This window comes from Pipra filicauda, unplaced genomic scaffold, assembly GCF_003945595.2.
Source record: "Pipra filicauda isolate LSUMZ 115617 unplaced genomic scaffold, ASM394559v2 scaffold121_size3267253_pilon, whole genome shotgun sequence".
NCBI classification, from domain to species: Eukaryota; Metazoa; Chordata; class Aves; order Passeriformes; family Pipridae; genus Pipra; species Pipra filicauda.
Genome location: NW_024103674.1, coordinates 633,907 through 659,328, shown reverse-complemented (window position 1 = coordinate 659,328; position 25,422 = coordinate 633,907). Strand labels below are relative to the sequence as shown.

General features: G+C 39.2%; 1 protein-coding gene across 4 annotated transcripts in view; it reads left to right on the top strand.

The window, feature by feature from the left end:
- Nucleotides 1-25,422, top strand: part of CDK5RAP2 (CDK5 regulatory subunit associated protein 2) — a 72,250-nt gene that overhangs the window by 31,082 nt on the left and 15,746 nt on the right. For 2 of the 4 annotated variants that reach the window (XM_027729898.2, XM_027729896.2), the window contains exons 17-29: nucleotides 561-676; nucleotides 2,151-2,279; nucleotides 5,851-5,946; nucleotides 6,625-6,672; nucleotides 7,285-7,472; nucleotides 9,701-10,163; nucleotides 12,707-12,971; nucleotides 14,272-14,388; nucleotides 16,449-17,046; nucleotides 18,988-19,220; nucleotides 21,354-21,402; nucleotides 22,149-22,324; nucleotides 23,460-23,585. In XM_027729898.2, coding sequence (XP_027585699.2) covers nucleotides 561-676; nucleotides 2,151-2,279; nucleotides 5,851-5,946; nucleotides 6,625-6,672; nucleotides 7,285-7,472; nucleotides 9,701-10,163; nucleotides 12,707-12,971; nucleotides 14,272-14,388; nucleotides 16,449-17,046; nucleotides 18,988-19,220; nucleotides 21,354-21,402; nucleotides 22,149-22,324; nucleotides 23,460-23,585 — 2,604 coding nt within the window. Of the gene's footprint in view, nucleotides 1-560; nucleotides 677-2,150; nucleotides 2,280-5,850; nucleotides 5,947-6,624; nucleotides 6,673-7,281; nucleotides 7,473-9,700; nucleotides 10,164-12,706; nucleotides 12,972-14,271; nucleotides 14,389-16,448; nucleotides 17,047-18,987; nucleotides 19,221-21,353; nucleotides 21,403-22,148; nucleotides 22,325-23,459; nucleotides 23,586-25,422 lie in introns of all 4 variants that reach the window. The other 2 variants (XM_027729897.2, XM_027729895.2) reach the window with 1 other exon arrangement.

The window sequence follows — 25,422 nt, the reverse complement described above, 5'->3', positions numbered from 1 at the left end:
TGTAGAATTAGCTGTCATCTATATTGCAAATAAGCAGGTGTTTATTGAAACATAACAAATAATTCCTGCAGTTATAGAGGAAATGAATAACTATTTACAATTCAATGGCTGCATTCTTTTGACCCAAAAGCAAAATAAATTCATTAACTTTGTCTAACCTGGCCTTTTGCCTTGAAACCTTGAGTTCATGTTCATAAAAATATAGTTAAAACCAAATAACTATTCATGCCTAACTTATCCTTCCTAAAAAATATTTCTAATTGTAATGCTAAATATGCAAATTGTAATTCAGAATTACATTCACAACTCATGCTGATAACCACAGAAAATACAGCCACAGAAAATGCAGCATGTCTGTGTGTCAGAAGCACAGAGAAATATGAGGACAAAATTTTTTTCAATTAAACAGAAAGCTTATTTTGGGAATGAAACATTTTAACTGGCCTCCCAGAGACTTACTGGAAGGTTTTTATTTGAAAAGTCCTGTCTGTGCATTTTGTGCTGTGTTTTCCTGCAAATGGAATTTCTGAAATAATGCCTGTCCTTGATTATTTTGGCAGATGAAACACTATCTTTCTGTGGTGATCAAACATCTTATATGAGTATCTGTTTAGGAGAACAAGATCATTTAAGCCTACAGATAGATCATCTGTCTCTTGAAGAACTTAAGAAAAAGGTATTGATCTTTTTTTATTATTTACTATTTCTAATGGCTTTATTCTGCTTTGTTTGTATTTTCTGTATCTCTCACAGAAATGTTATTTAGATGCAATTGAGTTGTTCTGAAAGGATTTGAAGGAAACATCTCTGTGGTTCTTTGACCTACCTTTTATGAACTATTTAGTCTTTGTTACACCACGTGGACTTCAGAATCAGCTGAAAGGTGGGGGGAGTTGCTGCCAAAGTTTTATGCTCTGAGACACTTGGACTCAAGTTTTTGACTCAATTCCATGTTTCAGACATCATGTACATCAACTCCAAAGGAAAGTTTTGACATTAAATATCCCACAATGTGTATTTCATGCACCTTTATAAACATGAAGATATATAGTTTATACAGCACACTCCAGGATTTTCAAACCTTTTGGTAAATAGGACATGTTACAAAATAAACCAGTGATAAATGAATGTTGTCTCCATTCTACATAAGGAGAACTGAAATTCACAGGGATTAAATGTGCAGACCTCTGCCATATAATAAAGCAATATCAGAGTTCAGAAACTTGGTCTCTTACTCCTTACCCTGTGCAGTGACCTCTGGTCCATGCTCCAGTTTATGACAAGGAATTATTTTGAATGTGGTTGTTTGGGAGTGAACATAAGTGGAGTTTTATATTTCTCAGGGCCAGCTGAATTGTAGGCAGGTGCTCACACTCTGGAGGTGGGTAATCTAAAGGAAGGAATTTTGCCTTACACTGAGCAGGTGTCACTAAAAAAGCCCCAGATTGTGTCCCAGTGCCATTCTGGGGTTACACCACTTTTATCTCTGAGCATATTCCCTTCAATAGGTTCAGGGACCCTCATTAGCAGAAGATGTTTATATATAACTTCTTACTGGAAAAGGGGTTTGTGTGCCTGAAAGCTGACCTGTTTTTCCAAGTATATTAATTGGTCTAATAAAAAGATTTCACCTTTTTCTCCAAATGTTGCCTTCTCAATATACTAAAAGTGTTTGTGACTGTAATGTCTGTTCAAGAGTTTTGAACATGAGTGTCCATTCAGATTTTGTGTTTGTGAAGCTGCTCAGAATGGGAGTAATTTATAAATGGGTTTAGAGGCAGAAGAACAGGTTGTTTCTGGATGATGCCATTTCCCTGCAATGCCATTTTTTCTTGCATTAAATGTTTCTTCCCAAATCAGCTGTTGGTGTGAGGTGCCCTCAGGTTTGTTCTTGCCACTGAGTTGTGAAACTTAATACTTGAACTTAGTAACTGACTGGAAACTACAGTCTTACAAATTAAGGTTCCTTGAATGCCAACTCACAAATACATAACCTTGTTTCCACACATAGATTGCCTCAAGAACAGGCACACAAACCCAGCCTCTCCCACTTTGCAGTTTGGATTTAGCTGGACATTTATATATCATCATGTGTTTTCCTACTAGTTTGGATGTTAAAAGTTCTGCTTGTTCTTCCTTTGATTGTTTAGGTGTCTGATCTGCTCCTGATGGTTAAGGAACTGCAGTCAATTAATCAAGAACTTAAGGAAAGGCAGTCTGGATGTTGTACAACAGATTCTCAAGGGAAGGAAGCACTGAAAATATTAAACCACAGAGAGGTAGGCTTTCTGTTTTAAAGTACTGAGTCTGACTCTCTCATCTAATGTACCTTGTGGAGTCATTTACATCAGTTCAGAAGGAGTGTAAAGCCCTCAGGGCTGAAGTTGCTAATTCCTTATAATAACTTTTTAAATTAATGATGTAAACAACTTTAACGTGTTAGCACAACAGAGAATCAGCTCAGTGCAAGTGTTCAGTGATGTGTCAAGTTGATTTTAAGGAAGCAACATACTCATTTAAATATTAATTGGGTCTGTGATCTATTTGTTTTGTCAATTGAAAGGGAAGGAAATAGTTAATTTTACAAAGAAAGCAGTATCTTATATAACATTTTAGTTATTCCTGAAAATCTCTTTGCTGTTGCAGAGTCATTCTCATGCTGGGTCTAATTCTCTGAGCTTGGTTCAGGTTTCCTTTGCATCTGCAAAACAAAAGGGTCCAATGTAGCCAAAAAAGAGAGAATAGCACTTCAGATCACCTAAATGTGTGGCTGTTTCTTCATATAGGGCAGAAAATTACATGAAGAAGGGGCCCCCAGCACTGTGGGAATAATCCTTGCTGGTATTTCCTTCTTTTTCCTGAGGCCGAGACTGTTTTTAGCTGTGGGAAAGAAGCATTTTGGGAGCTGGGTCCCCACGTGTGTTACTGTGTGTGAGTGGTGAAGGATGTTCAGGAGGCTCTGAGAGATCCTGCTGACCCTTCCAGCTTGTTGGAAAATATTTCTGGAAGTGTGGCTGGTAGTGCTTGTCTTTATATTCCTTTGTGGTTTTTGCTTTCAGTCCCGTTGTTTGCAGAACATATTGAACAGGAAGGAAAAAATGTGGAAAGAATAATGATGGTGCTGGTATTTTGTGCCTTGAATTTCTGAATTAAAAGAACAAGGATGGGAACAGTTTGAATTACTTATGTGTAGGGACTGGCTGATTCCAGAACTGGGACTGTGGTATTGGTGATTTTTCTGCAGGACTCAGGAAAAAGGCTCATGTGTTTTCCTGGATGTGCTGTCAAACAATCATCAGAAGTCACCAAATATTCTTGCTTTTTCAATTTTAAGGCTTACTCATGCTACCTTTAATTGAAATACATTTAAAATGAGAAACAGACCTTTAGGGGTGCTGTGGTTTTATTGAAATAATGAATTTATGTGTCACTAACAGGTCTGGGCACAGAGCTTGTGGGTGATCCCTTTCTGGGTGCCTACACTTCCCATAATTAATATTTTTTGCATTTTGCCTTATCATCCTGCAGAGGGTGCTGCACCCCCAAGGATGCTACAGTTCATTCCAAAGGAATTCCAGTCCTGTGCTGGGATTATCATGACAGGACACTGTGCTCTCCTGCTTGTCTCCACATGACAAGTACACACAGACCTGCTCTCTGAAAGCTCCCTACACGAAATTAGATGTAGAATGATGAGGAGTGAAGCTTGTAAAATATAAATAAATCCCACAATTCTGGTAAAGGAAATAAGAAAATTAAATATGGATTTTAAACTGTGCCAGAATGACAGTAGTACTCTGGAGCTCAAAAGTCGAAGGATCTTTAGTTAAAAGTTTTTAGTTTAAAAGTTTTTATCATTTATCATTTATACCATTTGTCATTTTATCAGGCCTGGCAATAAATGGCAACCTGGATTTCGGGTTATGGATCGTGACAACAGTGTGTTTTATATATTAATAAGCACTGTCAAAAAACCCTATGTTCTATTTTTTGTGTGGGTTTTGAGCTAAAATTTGTTGGCAGGTGGTGCTGGGATAACACTAACATGTGTTATAAGAGGAATTTGGACAGGCACAGGAAGATGTATCTTTCTCAGGTTCTTAAAATGTTCCCATTTTGCTTTTTCTTCCCTGAGCTGGAGCACAAATCAGATGAATCTGCATGTTGGTGCCTCTGCAGGGTCTGATAGCCCCTAGTCCTCTGTTTCTTGGCTTCATGTTCATGCTGGGAGGGAGAAAAAGGAGAGGAAAAGGTTGTTTTTGTACTGTCCTCTGAACATCTGCTTTCTTGGAGAGAAGCAGCCTCAGTGATTTCAACCTTCAGGGCTCTGGGGATCTTTGCAAACCAAGCATATCAGGGGTTCATTTCGAAAAAACATTCTCAAGGTTTTCAGTCTCCAAGGAAATACTTTAAAACAGGCAGCTTAGTCTTGGTAGGCTTATTTTTCTGGCCTTAAGACACTTATTTTCTTTTAATATTTTGTTGCACATTAGGTTATATTCCTTGGAGAACAGAAAATTTGTCTTCAGCCTCTCAGAGAGAGGACCATAGGACCAGGCTCAACCTGCAGTGATTCCTTGTAATAGTGTATTTATAACCTGTTGGTCTTATGCAGTAGTTTAATTCTAAGAATCCTCACTTATAAACCCAAATACTGGCCTTGGAAGAGCAGGTACTAAAAACTGTTGAGTTATAAAAGGTGGTTGCATTGGATGGATAAGTTACATGTGCAAACTACTTCATTTTTAATACACAAATGCAGGGTTTGTCCTTAATCTACACATGGAAGATTAAATCTAAACAGTTTTTCTTTTATAATAGCTAACATTATTAGACTTTTGTCATCCCATGATGACAACAAAAAGATTTTTTTATAATGCATGCCCTTGCTATACACCACAGTCCCATCTGTGTCCTCCTCCAGTTTTCAAGTTGTCTTTCTTCTGTGTTGTCCTAGAAAACCAAATCTGAGTGAAAATACCAAAATAATCCAAACATGACTTGCAAGTTAAGTTTTCTGCATAGAATTCTAATTGTAAAAGGCAAATGTATTAATACACTGCACCATCCGGTTTCTGCCTTTTAAAATTCGTACTAAAAACCATTAGAGTTGCTTCTACTGCAAGGGATTGGGAGCTAAAAAGGTTTTTCTCATTAATTTCATATATATATATATACACATACATTCAATGTATGCTCAATTAAAAAATCAGACCCCACACATACATTCAATTCCCAGTGTTCTTAGGAAGCAGAAATAACTCTGCTCATAGAGTCCTTTTTGCCTGCAATGGGACTGACTCGTGAGCCAGGACTTTCCAGCCTGTGATCCTGGGGAAGCAGGTTTCTCTCTCGCTGAGTTTCAGCACCAAGCTATAAATACCACATCCAGGACCCCGAGACACCAGTTCCCTTCCCTCCAGTCTCTCACCTGAATCTGTTTCTTGGATGCTGGAGAAGAGCCTAAACTGTGTAGCAAATGAATATAAATTCTGGAAATTGGAAAACAGAATAGGCACAACGAGAATACGACTGAGGAGACAGAGCTCCTTTGCCACAAGGGCTTGACTGGTTTTATATGTTTTATAAATTCTAAGGAGAAAGGGTTAAATAAAAATAGAGGAATGTATAAGATGAAGTTTCACTGTATTTGATGAGAGTCATTCCTGGGGTTTGTACTAATTTTCTTTGATCTTGTCGAAGAAATCTAATTCAGTGTTTGTTACTTTGTATTACAGGCTTTTTTTATTTTTCTTTTAAGACATGTCACTGACTTATTTATGCATGTTTCATATCACAGTATTTTTTTTTTTTGTGCTACATTTTCACATCATTCCATACTTTGTGTAGTGTCTTGAAACAACAGAGGAGCCTGTAATGCAGACTGAAGATGGTGACAATGACAGGAAGATGCAGAACAGTCAGTTTTGTGAGAGGGTCAGTCAGGTAGGACTCTGCTCAGGGTACACTGGGTTACAGTGCCCTCTTCTCTGCATGCCTTTAAAATCTCTTATTTTCTTAGAACACAAAGTCTTTTGCGACCAAAGCATGCTTTTCTTGTTATCTGAGTTTGCTTTCAACTGATTGTTATCCTTAAGAGTTTGTGGAAGCTTTTTCCTGTATTTTTCTGCTGGCTTTACAGTCAAAATAGGTTTCATTGTGGACCTTGTGTTCTCTTGTTGGAGTACTTATAGTCATCCTGAAAGGGGATGACAGAGAGTCCCTTCAAATCATGTTTCTTTACCTAAACACACACTGATCTTCTCCTTCCATTGCACCCAGGCCTATAGTACAAATTGTGTGAGATTCATTTGCTGCTGTGATTGAGGAAAAAATACTGTAGATCTTTCTTCAGGTTTGAAGTACTTGATGTTCTTGGTAACTGGTAGACTGCATTTTCATACACACAGGAATCTTCTGTCCTCTTATTCTAATATAAAGCATCACAGAATCACAAAATAATTCAGATTGCAGGGACCTTAGAGGATCATCAAGTGCAATTAAAATTGAACCTTTCGGGTTTAAAAACTGTAACATGCTAAAATATGACACAAAATGGGGCATTTTGTATAGTAATGTTGAAGAATAATGATGCAGTTTGTAATTTCTGTGTTTGTTTACCAGGTATGCCTTCAAGTATCTTTGGATTTTCCTTGTGAGGTGGATAAACAGGTTAGTGATGTATTGATAAGATTCTCTTGGCTCTTTAACATCCTCATCTCTCTCTGCTGGTGGAAATTGTACCCACATGGGCCTGAATTCTCATGTGATTGACACTGACTTTGATTGTTTTAATGGGGGCTGAATGACTGCAGAGATCCCAGGTAGAAATTTCCTAGGACACACCTACAGTGTTTTCTGCAAGAAGCTGGCAGCTTGTAAATGCTTGATGTTGTTTCCTGTCCCAGCCATCACTTGCATCTGGAGATCCCAGGACAGAATTTGTACTGTAAATACAGATGATTCCAAGTTGAACTAATAAAATGTTAGCTGCAGTTTGCAGGCAACATTCCAGAAGTTTCGTGCCTCTTCACAGATAAAGACCTTCAGGGAAATCTTCTTACTCCTTCCTAAACAACTGATGGCTATGAATTAATCATATGAAATAGATGTTAATTGGTTTTCCTATTAATAAATAGTCAGCGAAATGTCTGTGGGTGCTTCTTAATGCAGATAAAGAGCATCAGGAATTACCAAACCTGATTACAAAAAAGATTACAGCCCTGAATTTAATAGAACATTACATACCTGTGTAATAAGACAATGTTTGCAATTTTTTAGCAGATAACTCCATCGGGCTATTCAGAGAGTTTCTGCAAAGACAGACATTATAGGAGTCCAATTAAGCCTCAATTTGAGCATGATACAGCTGACAAACACTTGGGCAGAACGGGAATGAGTGAATATGAAACAGAAGAGAGCTTGCTCACATCTCTTTTAAGAGAAAATAGAACATCTGTGCTGGAATCTACGTAAGTATGAGGGATATGCACTGCTTTTGACAGTATTTCTATTTGAGAAGAGAATAAAGTAATTTTGCTAAAGTGAATTTGGATAATGGCACTGTCTAATTTACCTGAGAGATTGGCAAGACACCTTCAGAGCCATTTTAGTCTATCATGCAATTAAGTAATTAGGAAACACACTATCAGTAGAAATCCTTAAGAAAAACCCATTGCAAGAAAGAAACTCTCCAAAGTTACTGGTACATGGAGCTTTGCTGCAGGGACTGATTGCTTCTAGGATGGGGTCTAGCAGAGTTAAAGGGCTCAGTTCATAATAGGTGGTATTTTTCTTTAAAAAACCAAAATATCTGAGAGCACAGGTGGTGTGGTGGAGGGGACAACACTTTACTGCTGTAAAAATTATATATATGGGGATCTGAGGGCGGAGGAATTGGAGTTACAATGATTTTTACAGGGATAATTTTGAATGGATGGTACTCTATGCATTTCACCTGAACTGCCTGGGCAGAGGTTTGCTCTCTGTCAGTGGTTCAGGGGGTTTTGGGGCCCATGTTCTGCAGCTGAATAGGAGATTATTCCAATACAAGCACTTGTAGGACTGTGCTGAGATGAACCATTCTGTGGGTATTTGGATCCCTTTCAGTGCAGGAGGAGACACTCGTGTACCAAAATCTGTACAAGCCCTGGTGTAATCAGTGTTTTTGAAGTGTCTGATTTGATCAATTCCCAGCTAAAATGCTCATTTCCATAGGAACTGGCCAATACCAAGCAAGAAATGGCTGTACAGGAAAACCACACTCCCTGACTAGTTTCCCCAATTTCATGCTTACTCCACTTATCTCCTGGTTGAGAACTGAATTAGAGTCTTGGTGGAGATGATTCTCATTTTCCTTTCCCGGTTTTTTCCACTATAATCACTATGTCCAGGATTATGTGTCTTTTCCAATGCCTTTCAGTGCTGTTCCTTCACTGGGTGTAGTGATTTTTGGAGGGTGATGGGAATGACCTTCCCCATAAATTCTGCTGAGCAATGCTGGGAGCAGAATATCACGTGGAGCTGCACAAGTCAAATCATGGTTTCTGTGTTCACCATCCTGCACTTGGCTTTACTCCAGCAATTCTCTATTTTTACATTACTATTTAAAACTCTCCCAACAGGCATAAATGGTCTTAGTTGTCACAGCAGTAGTTAGTGGTAAATGAGGAGGTACTGCTCCCTTAGAAGATGAACAGAAAACATTGTTTATTTGTTAACTTTACTTAAAAGTCTGCTAATGAGCGATTCCAGCACCATCATCTTTGCCACTCTAGCGTGTAATTTTTTCTGTGTTCCAGTATAAATGACCAGATTGACGGGTGATGAGCCTGTACTTTGCATAACTGAATTCTCACTAATGACATCAGATGCCAGAGTAAGCCATAAAAAGCCTAGTTAGCTTCTACCATTTCAAATGCTAAACTATATAAATGCAGTTGTTTAAAATGCTGGTTTATGTGTTTAATGGCACAAACAGCTCTCTATTGGACACACAAAATTGTCTGTGGAATTTGAGAGCTTGCTTGTGCTTGAAATGCCTCTTATTTGGCTTCAGTTTCTCTTAAACATCACTTTCCAAACTGTTGTCCATGAACCACTAGTTATCCATGGGGCAGTTTGGTGGTCTGCAGTGAGCTGGTTTTGCAGGCTTTTGGCTGCTTTCTCAGTTTCCATCTTCCCTGTTACATTAAAAATACATGAAGGGATAGATTTTTAGAAAAACTCAGCATCAAGGCCAGGAGTTGGACTTTGATGGTCCCTGTGGGTCCCTTCCAATTCAGGATATTCTGTGGTTCCGTGATCTAAAGTCTCCCGTGGTTTTGGTATAAATTAATTTTTAAGGTAGAGAGTAAACTTTTTTGAAAATCCATTCATATTTCATATATTTCTTTGTTACATAAGCAATCAGTTTAGTTACCAGAGGTTTAGTGTCAGCTCATAAATTGAGAGAGGGACAGTAGAGCATATATGGCCATAAATAGGAGAAAAGCACTGATGAGATAATTTATGTTAGAATTTGAGTTGTGAAAGGGTTTCAAAAACTCTGTTTGTTCATAATTCATTAGTGAGTAAAACAGAATCTCCTGGGAATTTCAGATGTGTCACGACACAGCAGAAGAGTTTCTTAGAAGGTATTTTTGTTTGCTTAAATAAAAATCTAAATTCATGGCTTTTCTCTCCTCTTTCCCGAGTGCAGCAGACAAGAACAAATGAAAATTGTAAATGAACTGTTAGATCATCTGAACACGACTGAGGAAGAATGTTCAAGTGAAGATATAGAGAAAAAGGATGAAAAAGATCTTAAGCAAATGATTATTCAACTAAGAGCTGAACTCAAACGTTTCAAGCAGGTCACTAAATTCTTAAAGCAGCAAGTAAAATTGAAATCAACTTTTGATGGGAAAGAGAAGCTTTATCCAGATGCAGTGCCACAGATTAATAAGGATATTCAGTTGTTGAAAGTGGAATTGAAAGATGCAGCTACACAAACAATGACTTTAGAGAGTAATGTCATGAGATTCAAACATGAAGGCAAAAAAGAAGCCTCAGAAGAAAAGTCACACTATTCAAGATTAAATGCAGAAAGAGAACATCAGCAAGGAAATGTGTATAAGAAGGGTGAACAGCATGAAAGACTTTTTTTTACAAGAACAAATGAAGTAAGTTTATTCTCGTTCTGTTACTTAGGGAATAGATATATAAAAGGGAAAAATATGTTTCATTTCTAATATTAAATCTTGCTTTTGTGTAATTTTTAATATTAGGAAAAGAGATGTAAGCCAAATATATTTTAGATAATTGTTCTTAATGTTCAGAGCTTTTCATCACATACTTCAGCCTGCTTTAGAACGTTAATTAACTGAATTTCAATCCTCACCGGGACCAGATACTAGTAAATATTACAGCTTTTGGAAAAAGAGTTTATAGCTTAATGGCCTGATTCTGCACTGCCTTGTGTTCCTGCAGAGATGGTCACAGCCTGGAGAGCCTGAGCAGAGTGAACTCATTGATTGAGTCTAAATGGCAAATGTGTTCTAGAAAATTCCTTGCACCATGTCTGAGAGCAGGCTGGTGAGGAGTCAGGGGTAGACTTCCACAAACTCCAATCTTAATTTTAGCCTTCAATTAACGTCTAATAATTGTGTCTTGCTTTTAGAGAAGTGTGGCCAGTGGGGCACTGTGAAACTGGGGGGCAGTTTGTCCTGTTGGTTTGGAACCTGAGAGCACAGAATCTGTTCTGTCAGCACAGACAGAACTTGAGTTTTCAAGCCTTCTGTCTGCAGGCAGCCTGTGATCCCAAACAAAGAGGTGGGAAAACAGTGTCTGCTAAAGAGTTCCTGTGTATTGTTTCAGCAGCAGTGATAGAAGTGAAGTTGAAAACTCTTTGAAGATCTTGGCTCCTGCGGCGCAGACAAAGGAGAGCGTTGCTTTTGATTTTGTGCACTTCTAATGGGGAATGTTGTAGCACCTTCTGCAAAGAGTGGTTCCCATGACTTTAGTGATCAAGAGATTTATGTGAGGCAGCAATTAGGAACTGTTCATTTTTATTCTGGCTTGTTCCTTTTGGATTCATTTTTCTGAAGCTGTGGCTGCCCCATCCCTGGGAGTGTTCAAGGCCAGCTTGGATGGAGCTTGGAGCAACCTGGGCTAGTGGAAGGTGTCTGTGCCCGTGGCAGGGGATGGAATGATGTGAGCTTTAAGGTCCCTTCCAACCCAAACCATCCTGTGATTGTTTCTGCACTTCTCTTTTTTTCCAGGTTCCTGTTTTCCCTGAGTTTCAATATACTCTTCTGATTCCTCTCTAGTTTAATCAGCTGCAACCTCAATGCAATCCCTGAATCAGTTGCTTTAAAAGCTTTCTTGTTTGGACTAATGCAGTGTATCTTTAGCTCTGGAATGGCTTTTATAAATTACCCAGCTGAACTGGCCTTTGGGTGATCTGGGTGACATATGTGTCTGTGCCACAGCCCTGAGACAGCTGGGAATGGTTTGTTGTTATTAATGCAGTTTAGTTAACTGGAAGTTCTGGATTTATATTTCAGCCTGTGGATGATATTGTATTCATGTATGTACAAAAGGGATTGAGTATGGCATTAGGAAAATGGAACTTGCATTTTATTATTTTGAATTGTGTAAAGACTATAATTACCAAGAAGTGAATGAGAAAAGGTATTTCAGAATACATTGGGTGGTGAAAGAAATTAGGGGACTCAGGACACTGGTAGAGCAAATGAACAGCAAAAAAATAAACTCAATCTATCTGAACATGCCATTATTGATTTTTATTATTATTATTGCACACAATTCCATAACTCTCATCAACACATAGCATGCTTTTATCTTTTTGGAAATAGCACTATTTTATGCTCTGTGGTTTAAACAAGGAACATTTGTTTTGTGCAGACTTTCCAAAAGGCGAGAGGCTAAAATGTGGTGACTTAAGAAATTTAACTTCCCCCAATTCCAGTGACAGAATGTCTGTTACAGTAGGAACTGGGAATGCTGCAGAAACAATTTATAGACTATATGGGTGAAGGAGCTGGTTTTGTTCATGAAGAATTTCTCTGTGGCAGGATAAATGTCCCCTGTGGCTGATGCAAAGCTGTGTTGATTTTCTCAGGGTTATGGAAATAGGGGTTGTTAGGTGGAAACAAAAGGAAGAAAGGAAAATAAGCTCAGAATTTTTTAAAAATGAGCAAGATCCTCAACTAAAAAAAAAATGTGTTTTAAGGGGAACAGGTTTTAAAGTTAACTTAAAGGTGTTAAGTTGCTGGGCTGGCAGACATTTATGATATAAATGACAGTAGGAAGTAGCAGTTAGAGAGGTCAGTTTGGGTGAGAAACTATTTTCCTAAGGCATCCATAAATTCCAAACTAACAGTTCTGCTGGTTAAAAACTTTTGCTGGTCACTGCTGGATTTGCTGTGTTGGTTCCTGAGCTGGAAGCCAGTCACTGGGAGGCTGTGGATGCATGAGCAGCTGGTACTTACAGAAAATTGTACCAGTGGAATGGGTTTTCTGCCTCTCTGTTTATTTTTCATGTAGCCAAGGGCATTGCAAACTTATTGTCAAAACTAAAGTGACAGCTGACTGATCTTACAGGAAAAATTTTATTTTTCTACAAAATGTTTCCTTGTAGTTCCTATGCTCTGACTGTTACATGTGAGCTACAACTCCCCATTTTATTCCACACCTTTTTCAGGCTGGCTCTTCTTCCCTGCCCAAGAAATCCCGTCTGCCCGTGCTCTTAAAATCCTCCAGACCCTTAGGAAATGTGCCTTTGAACTCCTGGATGCAGAAATCGGGGTCAGAACCACAGTGTTCTACCAGGACACCCTGGGAAGGTCTGAAAGCTTGTGAAGCACAAACCAAACCACTGCAGGCACAAACTAATGGAGACTCATTGGATGAGTCTGGAGCTGAAAACCTTGGAGAAGAGCCTGCCCAGGGAAGCACATCAGGGAGAGGTAAATAATGAACAGACGTGGTGATTGTGCTGCTTGGAATAGTGGCTTAAACCCAGATTGTCTTTATATATCTGCAGTGCTGAAACCAGTGTACAGATCTTGAAAAACACCTTTTTTTTCCTCTTTGCCACTAAAATGTAAACCAGCTTTTTATGGAATAGGAAGTGCTGTGTACACATGGCACAAAATCCATAATAAATGACAGATGCACAGAGTGCCACAAGTGCACACGTATATGTCAGTGTTTAGGTAAATAAAAAATTTCCTTTACAGGATGCCAAGTTTAATGAAAACTGTCAGTAATGGAGACAGGAGAGTAAAAAATACTTTATTTGTTTATGCTGCATAATTAAGTTTTTCCAATATTCCACGGATCAATCAAGTAATCTGTGTCTGTTTCCAGTGTGGTGGGTTAATCTAAACTCAGTTGTTGACAAAGTGTCAGGATCAGCAAACTATGACAAATTGTAAGACGGAGAGCAATGGGTATTACAGAAAGATTTGGAGTGGTAAAAAACCAAAAATGCACTTAGCAGTTAGAATAAAAACTGAGTAGAGATCTGAAGGATAGGGGAGGGAGTGTCAGTGAGTGAACCACTGTCAAACACGGAGTTTGCAGAGACTTTGTTGTTAATAAAGTGGAAAGGGACAGATATGGTACAATTTGTTGTAAATACCTAAGGTGATGGGACTGGAGCAATTAATTCTGGTAGGTGCAAAGCCCATGGAGAATGCTGAGAAGGGCAGTACTTTTAAACTGAATGCTGAGATGAATCAGAAGCTGCACTCCTGTGGTTTCCTTTCCTCACTGATTTCTTTCCCCTGGGTAACACTTGTACTGCACACTTGGTAATTCCAAGACTTGCTGCAATGGGAGATTGCAGAAGATTAGTTTATGATCAGTGCTCATGCTGGAGAAACTTGGAAGCCTTTTCTCTAAGCTTAACATAAAACATTGAAAAATGCACTACAAATTGATGAACTGTAACATCACAAAGGGGACTTGCAAATGTTTATCTTCATTTGTTAGTAAGAGCCTTTGCAAGTCATTCTCAGTAGTTATCCTTATAATTAGTTCAAGTATTTTAAAAATATGTGCAAGCACTGTTACACATGACCAATATTTTCCTGTTCCAAATTGTCAGAGAATCGGGTTGGGATTTGTGAGGTGGGTTTGTTTTTGCTTTTTGTTTTGTGCTTTGGTTGGTTGCTTTTTGGTTTTGTTTCTTTTAACTGTCTCCATTTAATTTTTTTCAGTCACTTACTGAATTGTGTTTTACTTTCCCCCACTGTTCTCCAGTTGACTCATTGCTCAAAGTGGATAATAGTGAAACCCAGGTGGAGTTGGAAGGTGTTGATACAGGTACAGAGGACAAGAATGAGTATGTGATGGACAAAAATCAGCAAAACTATCAAGGTAAAGAATTTATATGGTATAGTATAAGAAAAAAGGAAATTTTAAAACTCTAGTTTTTTCTGAGTTGTATAAAATCATAAATTGCTGCAGGTAATCATCTCCCTTGCCATTATTTGTGGGTTTTAAATCTCATTTTCTTAGCTAGTATGGATTAATTGCTCCAAGGATCCAAGCTGGTCTTTTGGGGCTGTGCTTTCAGAAGGGCCACAGGGATTTATGAGTCTGGTTTCCAGTAAAAGTAATGAGTTATATGCCTGACTCTGATCTCTGTTGCTAATGTCCTCACTTCTGAACTCTCCTCTGAATTAAATGTTTGTTAGTTATTGCTTCTGCATCTAGTTCTGAACTATTGGATTGAAGCAACTGAATGATAGAATTTTGCTTATCTGAATTATTTGAAGGCATTCAATTAGGTTGAAACCTAATGGAATCGTTTAATGAAAATATAAATAGGCTTTATACTATGTGTTCCATGTTTCTGCATCATCCATTAGTCTTTTTTGGGAGAGCTTGAATAACCTGATTAATACTGTAGAGAGAGGATATGGCCAAATCTGTGATCCTTTGGTGTGCAGGGCTGTGCTCCGTGTGTGGCCATATATGCACAGAGAGCTTATTAGTTCTCCTTTAATTAAAGGGCACTGGTTCATTAAAACTACAGCCAGTGCTCTAATCTGAAATATTTCTTCCTTAATATCTGTTTTTATTATTTTATCTGTTTATTATCTGTTTACATGGAATCAGGATTTCAGAGTTTAAGAGTTCACCAAGTATTTGGGTTTTTTGACATCTGTGTTACTGCAGCAACTCACTGGTAGGGAAGGAGGAGAAGTTGATGAATGAAGTGTTGCACAGAGACACAGAACTGTTTGGGTTGGAGAGGACCTTGAAGATTATTCTGTTCCAACCCCCTGCCATGTGCAGGGACACCTTCCACTAGCCCAGGTTGCTCCAAACCCTGTCCAACCTGGCCTTGGACACTTCCAGGGATGGGGCAGCCACAGCTTCTCTGGGCAGTGTTGATATCCCAGTATCACAGCTTTATTTTATTCAAGCTTTATGTTATATTTATTTTTATTTGCTTGTGCTTGAACTTGACTTGGGCCTTCATATAGAGCTGCTCCTCCTGAGATTTTGTGCTGATTTAAAGCTTGAACCTGGGCATTCAAATTCTCCATGGAAACCAATTTGAAAGTATTAAGACCTCTGAAAGATCAATGAGTGACTCCCGAAAGGGAAGTTCTAATTCACAGTGATCTTTTGCAGAACTAATAGGAGGGCAAAATTTAATTTACTGGTAACTAGAAAATAATCATTTTGCTAGCTACTAACACATAGAGCCCTCAATACACACACAAGTATAAACATGGATTATATGTAGGAATATATGACTTTTATTGGGCTGAATCTGGGGTGATTGCATTACTTAGGAATGGCAAAGTCACCTGAGGAATGTGATGTGCACGTCAAATGTGTGCCAGTAAAACCTTTAACACCAAACACTTTAATGGATTTTGTTTAGATCAACCTTTAAAAAGAAGTTATTAAAGCCCCTTCTTCAAATTTTACTATTTTGTTGATAACCTTTTTAAAATTCTGCTGACTTTATGCTCCAATTGGTTTTGTATAGATTTTTGAAGTGAGGAGAAGAGGAATATTTAATTAGGAGCTTTAGGAAGAACCATGTAAAGTCAGAGTCTCCTTTGAAATCTTATGGTCTCTTGTTTGAGGTTATATCTTTGTGACTGCAAAGGTCTGGGCCTCAATGGTGTCTGATTCAGGACAGCATATGCCAAAAGGAATTTCCAATCATTTGGGAAAAGAAAGTGGGTGTATTTTGAGTATTGTTTATTTGAAAGGTGATAAGGGGTTGAATTATTGAATTAACAGACAAATCAAAGAAAGAGGTCAAAAGTCCCAAACTATTATTGTATAGCTGGTAATTATCTGCATTTTTATTCTGCTATTGCAGAATTAAATGAATTCATTCTGGTGCTGTTGAGAACAGAGTGTCAGATAAAGAAATATTAATATTCACTCTCAAGCCTCCTGTTTTTCAGACATGCAAAATCATCATAACATTAGCAATGGGAATATTCAGAGTTCATTAAAAGAGATGGATGCAGAGTTTTATCCCATGGAACAGGAGGACATGGACTCAGCCACTGCACGTTCGGGTTCCGAGCGCCCGTGCTCCTGCAAATTGAGTGGAACGAGTACAGATGCACTCGATGACTGTGAAGCCACAGATGATGTAGAAGAACTGAAACAAAGAATTAAGAACATGAAGTCTGAGCTTGAAAAGTACAAAATGTTCCTGTTTCAGCTGCAGAGCTCTGACCATCTCCTGCTCAGTGGTGTTCCTAACGAAGTTGTGAGTGACGCAGCCTTGCCCGTGGAAGGGTCTGGAACACAAGTGTCACATAAAGCTATGCAAGACATCAAAGCATTCTCTGGTGTCCATCAGCTGGATTATGAGATCCACGCTGAAAACAGGAATTCAGAGCCTTCAAAAGCATCTGATACATGGGCAGCACAAAACCTTAAGGAACTGCTGTTGGAAAATGAGGCAGAACATGAGAAAGAGCAAGTTGCAAATGTGCATCTTGATGAAGTGTATCACCTTCAGAACAAACTGGGGGAAACATCACCATCCAAGTGAGTAAAGCCGTTGCTATTTCAGATTCTGTTTTGTAAACAGCAGTGGGAAGGTAACATGAAGACATTTTTATTCACATAGAAGTGTGTTATAGTAAAGGCTATTTCACCAACATTACCATAAATAAACTGAAATACTTAGTTAAAAGGCCCCTTGAAGTACAAAACAATATTCCTCTACAACAGAACTGCTCCTGATAAGCTCATGTGTAACTGTCCTGTGCCACACACCTTTGTCTTTGCCCATACCTCAGGTCCACAACTCTCTTTGCTGCAAGACACCCTCCCGTGAGCAGCCACATCTCAGGTTACCTGTGAGAGGGGCTGAGCTCTGTAATCAAAGTGTCACAGTTTTGCATCACTCAGGGTTTTTTCAGGTGACAAGTGCAAGAAAATGGAACATCCCTTTTAAGCCAGAAACGTTTCTGTGGGCAGTTGGCTGGCACATCCACGCTGGCCCTTCTGTTCATGGGACCAGACTTCATGTGTAAAATAAGACGTTTCCGCTCTAGTTCCCGTTTATTTTGCAGCTGAAGTGCTGTGATGCTTTCCTGTGAAAGTGGATATATATATATAGAAATTAATGAATGAAATTTTATAGCATAAGCTCATAAGCTGGAAAATCATCTATGGGAGACTGGAAAACATCAGTCTTGCTTTTTGAATGATAAGACCGGGGGCAGCATTTTGGCTACATATGAACAAATCACAGCCACAGAATGGGGACTCATAAGAGTGAACCTTTTTTAACATCCACCCCCCTTTTTCCCTTTTTAATATTGTTATTGTCCTGAGGGCTTGTAGGATGCCAGGAAGTGTAACAAAGAAAGGGATTTAGCCTTGTGGCTTTCTTCCAAATGCTTGAGGAGAAATATTTGGAGACACTGAGCAACCACCAACACGGACTATTATATCTCAGTCTTACTGTTGTAAAATGCAATTGTGTTACGTAGCCCATATAAATTAACATACCTTGAAAATACACCTCATCCATTTTACAAAGGAAGATCTAACTGTAGATTAAGGAATGAGACAATATGGGTCACTGTGAAGTTTTATGGCCACTGTGTAGGACACCATCATGAGTCACAAGTGCCAGACCCAAAACTGAATTATTTTATATACAAGTGACAATAAAAATTCTATAACAACCCAGACCATTATAGATTTTGGTTGATTCTCTTTCAAATCCTCTCTATTTTTCTCTCCACTAATGTATGATTCTGTACAAAGAACTATACCTGTGGTACAGACAGTGGCAGTATAAAGAGGATGTCTACATTTGCAAGTGCAAACTCAATAAATAAATTCAACTGAGTTGAAATTTATATCCTGGCTTGTGAAGTACAGGAGTGTGGACACTACAGTGGTTGTCATGGTCGTGTCTCTGGTAAAAAACATGCAGAAATATGTAGAATTTTCAGACGGGGTGAAACCAGAAAGTCCATTATTGTGCTTTTGTATGTAAATACATAAAATTTCAGAAGGGACAGCTCTGTTTTTCCATAATGAATTAAGGAAAAAAACCCACAAAGCATCAAAAAACCCATCCTGAAAAAAACCCAAACCAATCCAGTCAGGGAAAATATGTGTATTCTTAAAACTTCTTTTCGTGGATTCACTCTTCCTTATCTAAATTTGGCACCTTTGGTGCCATCCGGGTTCTTTCCCAGCAGACCATCGAGTCATTCCCTTAGTTTTGGCCCATTTTATAAATGAAGCAGTTCAGTGATGGAGAATAACCCACCAGTTCTGCCCATAAATACCAAACTCAACACTTAGAGACAACACATCTCTCATTACGGCCGTAAAAGCGCTTTAAAAGCAAATCGAGTCGCATAAAATTATAGTCCAGGAATATAAGTTTAATTCGCTTTTTATTTTTATTTAAGTGTCACTTACGGTCAGCAAATTGCCTTACAGATAATTTCATTTTCTCAGATATGATTCATTAGTTCATTCCCAAGCTCGAGAGCTCTCCTTTCAATGCCAACAAATTAAAGAGATCCGCTGTGGCTGTGTCACTTACCATCAGCATCTGACAAGTCTGGTTAAAGCCTTTGAGGAGCTGCTTCAGGCCAGTGATGTTGATTATTATGTTGCTGAAGGCTTCCGTGAGCAGCTGAATCAAAGTGTCCTGTTGTTTGAGAAGCTGGAAATGAAATTCCTCTATGGTAAGCAGCAGTGTTTTGTGCTCACTGTCACACGTGTTCACGTTGTCCAAATGGGAAGGGTTTTATTGTGTTTTTAGTGGAGGGGTTGCTTTAAAATGATTTATAGGGGAGGGCTGTCTTGGAAGGTAAAATTTTTGTGCTCCAACAAGAATCACAGACTAATTAGGGAGCTCTGGAGATCACCCAGTCCAACCCCCTGCCAAGGCAAGGTCACCTGGAGCAGGTGACACAGGAACACCAGGTGGGTTTGGAATGTCTCCAGAGAGGGAGACTCCACACCCTCCCTGGGCAGCTCTTCCAGAGCTCTGCCACCTTCAGTGGAAAGAAGTTCTTCCCCATGTTGAGGTGGAACTTCTTGGGTTTTAGTTTATGGCCATTACCCCATGACTGGATTTTACTTTTGTGATTGTGCTCTCTCTTGACACCTGTTATTTGGAGCTGTTTATCTTAACACAAGCATATTTTAACTGTCCAAAATACAGTGGTTATATTTAGCTTGGTAAAAGTTTTATTACACCTAGCTTCAGGATTTCCTGTTTCAAGCCCAGCTGACTGTTGAAGACACTTGGGGACATGGGTTAGTGCTGGGTGAACAGTTGGACTCAATGGTCTAAGAGGTCTTTTCCAACCTAAATTATTCTATGGTTTGCCCAAGGGACCTGTATCTTGCTGCCAATAGTCTGACTGGTTAGGAAATACACACTGTCTTTCATGACAGAGAGCTAAAATGCAATCATGTGTGGGAAAATGAGCATCACAATTGACATTGGTCACCTGAAGGAAGATTATATCCTGCATATTGCCTTCAGTCTGTAGTTTAAAGAAGGTTAGCAGGAAAGTGATGGAAAAGGGACGTTATCGTGAGTAATTCAGCAAGAAAAACCTTTTCCTGGCATTGCAAGTGTTTCTCTTGCTGACCCAGACAACCAGCAATACTTCCACAGATGTCAGCAGCAGGAATTACACCTTCAGCAAAACACTTGAGGCACCTGAAATAGGGACCCTGACCCCCACATCCTCCTGGAATTGGCTCTGGAAGATGACTTTGTTCAGCCCCATTCAGGGCCCAGCCATGCCATGATCTGTGTTCTGCCTTTCATTAAAGATCTCAGCAGCATGTTGCAGTTTTGATTGCTCATATAAAGCAGCTGTATATGAGAAAAAGGTATTACAGGCAGTGTGTCATAGCAGGGTAATAAAAGATTGAGTGTATTCAACGATTTCGGTGGCTGCAGAGACTCCTTGCATTACAAATGAGAAGTCTGTAGTGAATAAACATTAAATGCCTTTAAGCCAACAGATGGTATCCTATATACTGTGAAAAGTCACTGACAACCGAGACAATTCAATATATCTAACACAATGGTGTTGCATTGAATCACACATTAAAATAAAAGGATGTTTGTAGGGTTGTAAAGAACATCCAGTGTACTAAGAATTGACTGTAAAGAAGCAGCATAAACAACCGTCTGTCTCGGCATTTCCATCCTGACCTTCAGTTCATTCCCCTGAAACTTCAGCTGAGCAGCTCCTCCCTGCCACTTTTGCTTAATTGCACAAAAATTTTAAAATCTGGGGAGCCAAGGTGACACCATGAAACTCTCATTTCCTTATTCAAATTAGTGTCTGAGTCCAGGTCTCTTGCCCTAAACTGTGCTTGTGCTCACACACAATTCCACAGAGAATATTGCAGGCAAAATCCCGCGTGTGCCCCTTTATTAAGAATTACTGGTTAACATGACGCTGGGTGGACAAAATCCAAGTGCAACAGAATTGTTTTTATATCATTTTGTTTATATATTTCTTTATTGAAGCATTTACTCTTAATCCTTTTGCATACAACACAATTATTTCACATCTGTGTGCTAACTAAAACACCAAGGCTGTAAAATCTGGCACCTGTGGTCCCTATTAATTTTTTTTTGAGCTTCAGAGCAAGATGCTGCTTTGTTGCTAAGCTATAAATAGTTTTACTCCTGTACAGCATTTGACACTAACACACAGTGTGTTAGTATCTGTTGACTTCTCTAATTTCTCATTAATTTACCATTCTATATTTAAATAGAGTAAGATGGAGGGGAAAAAATTGTAATTCTCAGTGTGTGTTTTTAATCAGCTGTTTCTGCTTTGCAGGAGAATCAATAGGTACAGAAGTTACTATACTTTATGAATTAGCTCAAAGGTAAGAGTGCAACTGAATGTTTAGCAAAAATATGGTTGTTTCTTAAGTTGATAAGGACGTTTTGTAGCACAACTTCCACTGTTTTGCTTTTTGGCAGGGCTTTGCTTATTAATATTCAATTTGTTAATAAAATATCCATCGAAAACAAACTAAGGCTTTTTTTCCCCACTTCTCATCAAAAAGCTGAGATACTGAAAAAGAAACATCCCGCTACCAGGACTGTTCCAGTGATGAACAAACAATACCTGTGCCATGATCCACTGTGGTGGATGTTCACACGTTATCCTGGTTGCCAGGAGGGACAGGGAGCTCCCTGTGACCTTGGGGCTGGCTCAGATCACTGAAGTTGCAGCACAGCTGAGGTTCCTTCTCACAACCCCCTTCTGCTGAAGGTGAAGGGAGCAGGTGTTGTTGTGCTGCATATGTTGGTTTTATGCCAGCCTGGGATTCTTCTGTGCTACAGAAACCCTCAGCTGCCTGTTCAAGGCAGCTTGAGGTCCCCTGAACACCAAGGTGAATACCTGGTGCTGGAAAATACAAAGCGGGCTGGAGGTCCAGTGCTTATTCCTGCTGACTTCAGTGAGCTCTGAATTTCAGTCTTGATACGACCTCTGATGTGTAGTGTTTTGTTTCCTGTATAAATTCCCTTGCTTTACCTGTGAATTTGACAGCAAGCCCCCTGTCTGTGCTTCCAAAGTGATAAAACAACGTTTTATATTTTAAAACCGTTTTGTTTGGCGCAAAAGGGATAACGAGAAGAACGCCACGATGTACCAGCAGCTGCAGGATGAGTCCCCTGTACCATCTGCTCTTCAGAGCTTGTCTGACTTTGATTTGTCAGAGAAGTCTCCCCTTGGCTCACCCGAGCACAGGCGTGACCTGGAAGGCCAGCACAGCAAAGTGCCAAGCAAGTTCCCCCCAGGTAATGTTTTTCCCACTGAAGATTCGCTGGATATTGGGAAAAGCTGATGAATAACACACAAGGGAACTAATTAAGAAATAATGAAGAATGTTTGTCTGCTTCAGCTTTCCAGTTCCTTGCATAATCATTGCAATTCCAGTGATAAGGCACACAGAGATGGCAAGGATGTGAGCTGCCTCCTGTTTGAGACAAAATAAACCGTGATCATTTGTGCCTTTGTTGTTTTAGACTCTCAGCTTTTACAGTGCTCCAGACAGCCCTTAAATAGACAAGTTATGGGGGCAAAATAGACAATTGTCAAGAGATTATTACGTTGAAAAAGAGAGATTTTCTAATTTTGTGAAAGCCAGAGTTGTGTTTCCTGGAGGATTGTTAAGTGCTGCATAATTAATAAGTGGTGTCATGTTTGACCTGGATAGTTTCACTAAGCACGAGTGATGCTTGCAGTACTTTATCGGCAGCCATGAAAATTTAATGTCTGAGCTGGCACCGACTGCTCAGGGAGAAATATTGCAGAGTAAACCAGGAGTGTGTGACAGGGATAAACTGACAAATCAGACAGTGACAGGTAGAACAGATCAGCTCCTGAGTAAAGCTGAAACTTGCAGCCAATGGAAGAAAAATGGTAGAATGGCAAAGCAAGAAGGAAAAGGTACAGTAATGAAACTTGATTCAAGATTTATTTATTGTGGTATGCATTGGGTAAGTCAAAGTCAAATTTCTATCTGAGTTACTCTGGGAGCTTCCTATTGTAAGGGAAAATGTATATGATTGGTGTGTTGAGCCAGAGTGTGAAGCTGCATTGCAGAGTTAGAATTCATTTCTCAATACAGGGAATGTTTAACTAGATAAAATTGTTATCTACTCCAGTTTTGTAGGAAGAAGAAATTTGAAGAGCCTTAAAACTGGAATATTGCTTAAGTTAAAATGGAGAGTAGGAGTTGTCACTAAATGCATGGCTTGAGCACTGTACAAAAAAAAAGACTGTCGTGGAGTCAGATATTTAATATCTACCATTTTTAACAGCTCTGTATCATCTTTTAGTATTAACAGCCATTAGATTTGGCAGGAGTACATAGTGTAAAAGAATACAGTAATTTGCTCAAAATAAGAAGTGGTCTCCTGCTTTATTTAGAGTTATTAATGGAGCATCTGCAAGAAATTAGAATCCTGAGACAGCGTTTAGAATACTCCATAAAAACTAATGAGAGACTGAGGAAGCAGCTTGAGAGACAAGTAACAGACAAGGAACTAGATCAAGGTAAGAATTTATTTCATGAGAAATGAAATCCACCTTTTCTGATGAGAGCCTGAGAGATCAAATGCTGCTGGAAATGTTTTGTGTGATTTTTTTTTTTTTAATAACCCCACCCCTTAAAATGATGTGCCTTTCTCAGAGTCCTGCTGCATTTTGAACCTCTCAGCAGACACTGGTTTCCCACCCTGCTTGTGGAGTGGCATAAATACAGATCTGATGTGCCTTTTCCTTGAGTCCAGTGCTGGAAGTGTACCCAGTACCAAAGCACAAATCTTTTATGGGATACACGTGCACCACAGAGCCTCAAACCTGCACATGCACACATTGCTCAGAGAACAGGGCTGCCAGGGACTTTTATAACATTTGATGGTGCTGTGGTTGAATTTCATACAGAGAATTGAAAGACCCTCCTAGTTCTGTTACCAACAAACAGCCTGCTTTTTTCCCTTTTTTGTTTTTGTGCCTTCAGGATATCATTATTATTTCAATGTTCTTGTATTTTAGGATGTCCTCTTTCACTTCTCAGCCATGTCCAGCCAGGGACAGTTGCAGGAGGGGAAGCCCATTTTATCAACATCATTTCAGTATGAATTTTTCAGTCTGAATAAAGAAGGAGATGCTTTGCTCTAAATTACATCCCTGCTATTGATCCAAAGTAGGAATTGTGTAGAATTAGCTTTCCTGCCCCTGTCCCATGTACACCTGGGGCAGTCAGCACAGCACCACTGCCAGCTGGAGATGCCTTCTCTGGAATTTTCTGACTACTCTAAAGCCAGCTTGTGTTTACACACAGGGACAAAATGCCTGCAAGACAGAGCCTGGGCCATGTCAGCTTGTCATTGGAGTTGACTGGTGGGATAAATGTGTCCTGGACAAAATGCCACCGTGAGGTTTTAATGAGAAATACCTGACAGCGACTGATGGAAATTTTAACATGGAGTTGGTTTTCATTCCAAACTCTAATATAAAGCAGCGGATGAAAAATGCTAAGAATAGTTATGCAAATTGGGAGGCAGTGCTCTCTGTTCCTGGTGTTCAGCATCTCTGAAAGCCAAGCTCTGATCTGTGTTTAAAACTTTTCACGAGGAGATAGCCAGCTTTCACTAAAAGGATGCTTTTGGAGCACCTTTGAAGCACCCTGTACCTGCACTTCCCTGCACTTTGCTCTCACTCTCCCACATTCCCCCCCCAGGACAATTGATTAATATGCAATATGACTCAGACTGAAAGCAGGCAATAAATACAGACATACTTTCCTTTGCCTCAGTTTCACTAATACTGACATTAGATTCATTATGTTTTACATCACCCCATGATCCATTTCTGTTGTTGTTTAAATGGAGGCAACCTGCACATGGCAGTTTGCTTTCAGGGATAATTTACAGTGATGGAAAGGTGGATAAAAAGCATCCATTTCATCCATGAAGTATTTACACTGCTGGAAAGGCATTCTGTGCTCGTGAAATAACCACACTGAAACACTTCCAACTCTTTTACAGCTTCATAAAGATTCTGGCAAGGGCATCCATTAATGCAGTGAAAGTATATTTTCTTTATAAACTGTCTTATGCCTTCCATCTGTCTTCTTGTTGCCTTAGCACATCTACCAATGCATGGAGGAGAAATTTGGGAAAGTAAAGGAAAAAAAACAACTACCTGTTAGAACAGCTCCTTTTTGCTACTATGTACTTTCAGTCCTTCTTATTTCTCTCTGTACTGAAGATCTGTTTCATGAGATCAGATAAGCCTGTGCTCTCTTCTAATAATGATGTTCCTTTTTTTCGTAATAGATGAGATTTCTTTGACTTTTAGTGTAAAAAGAAGTTCACAAGTGAAGTTT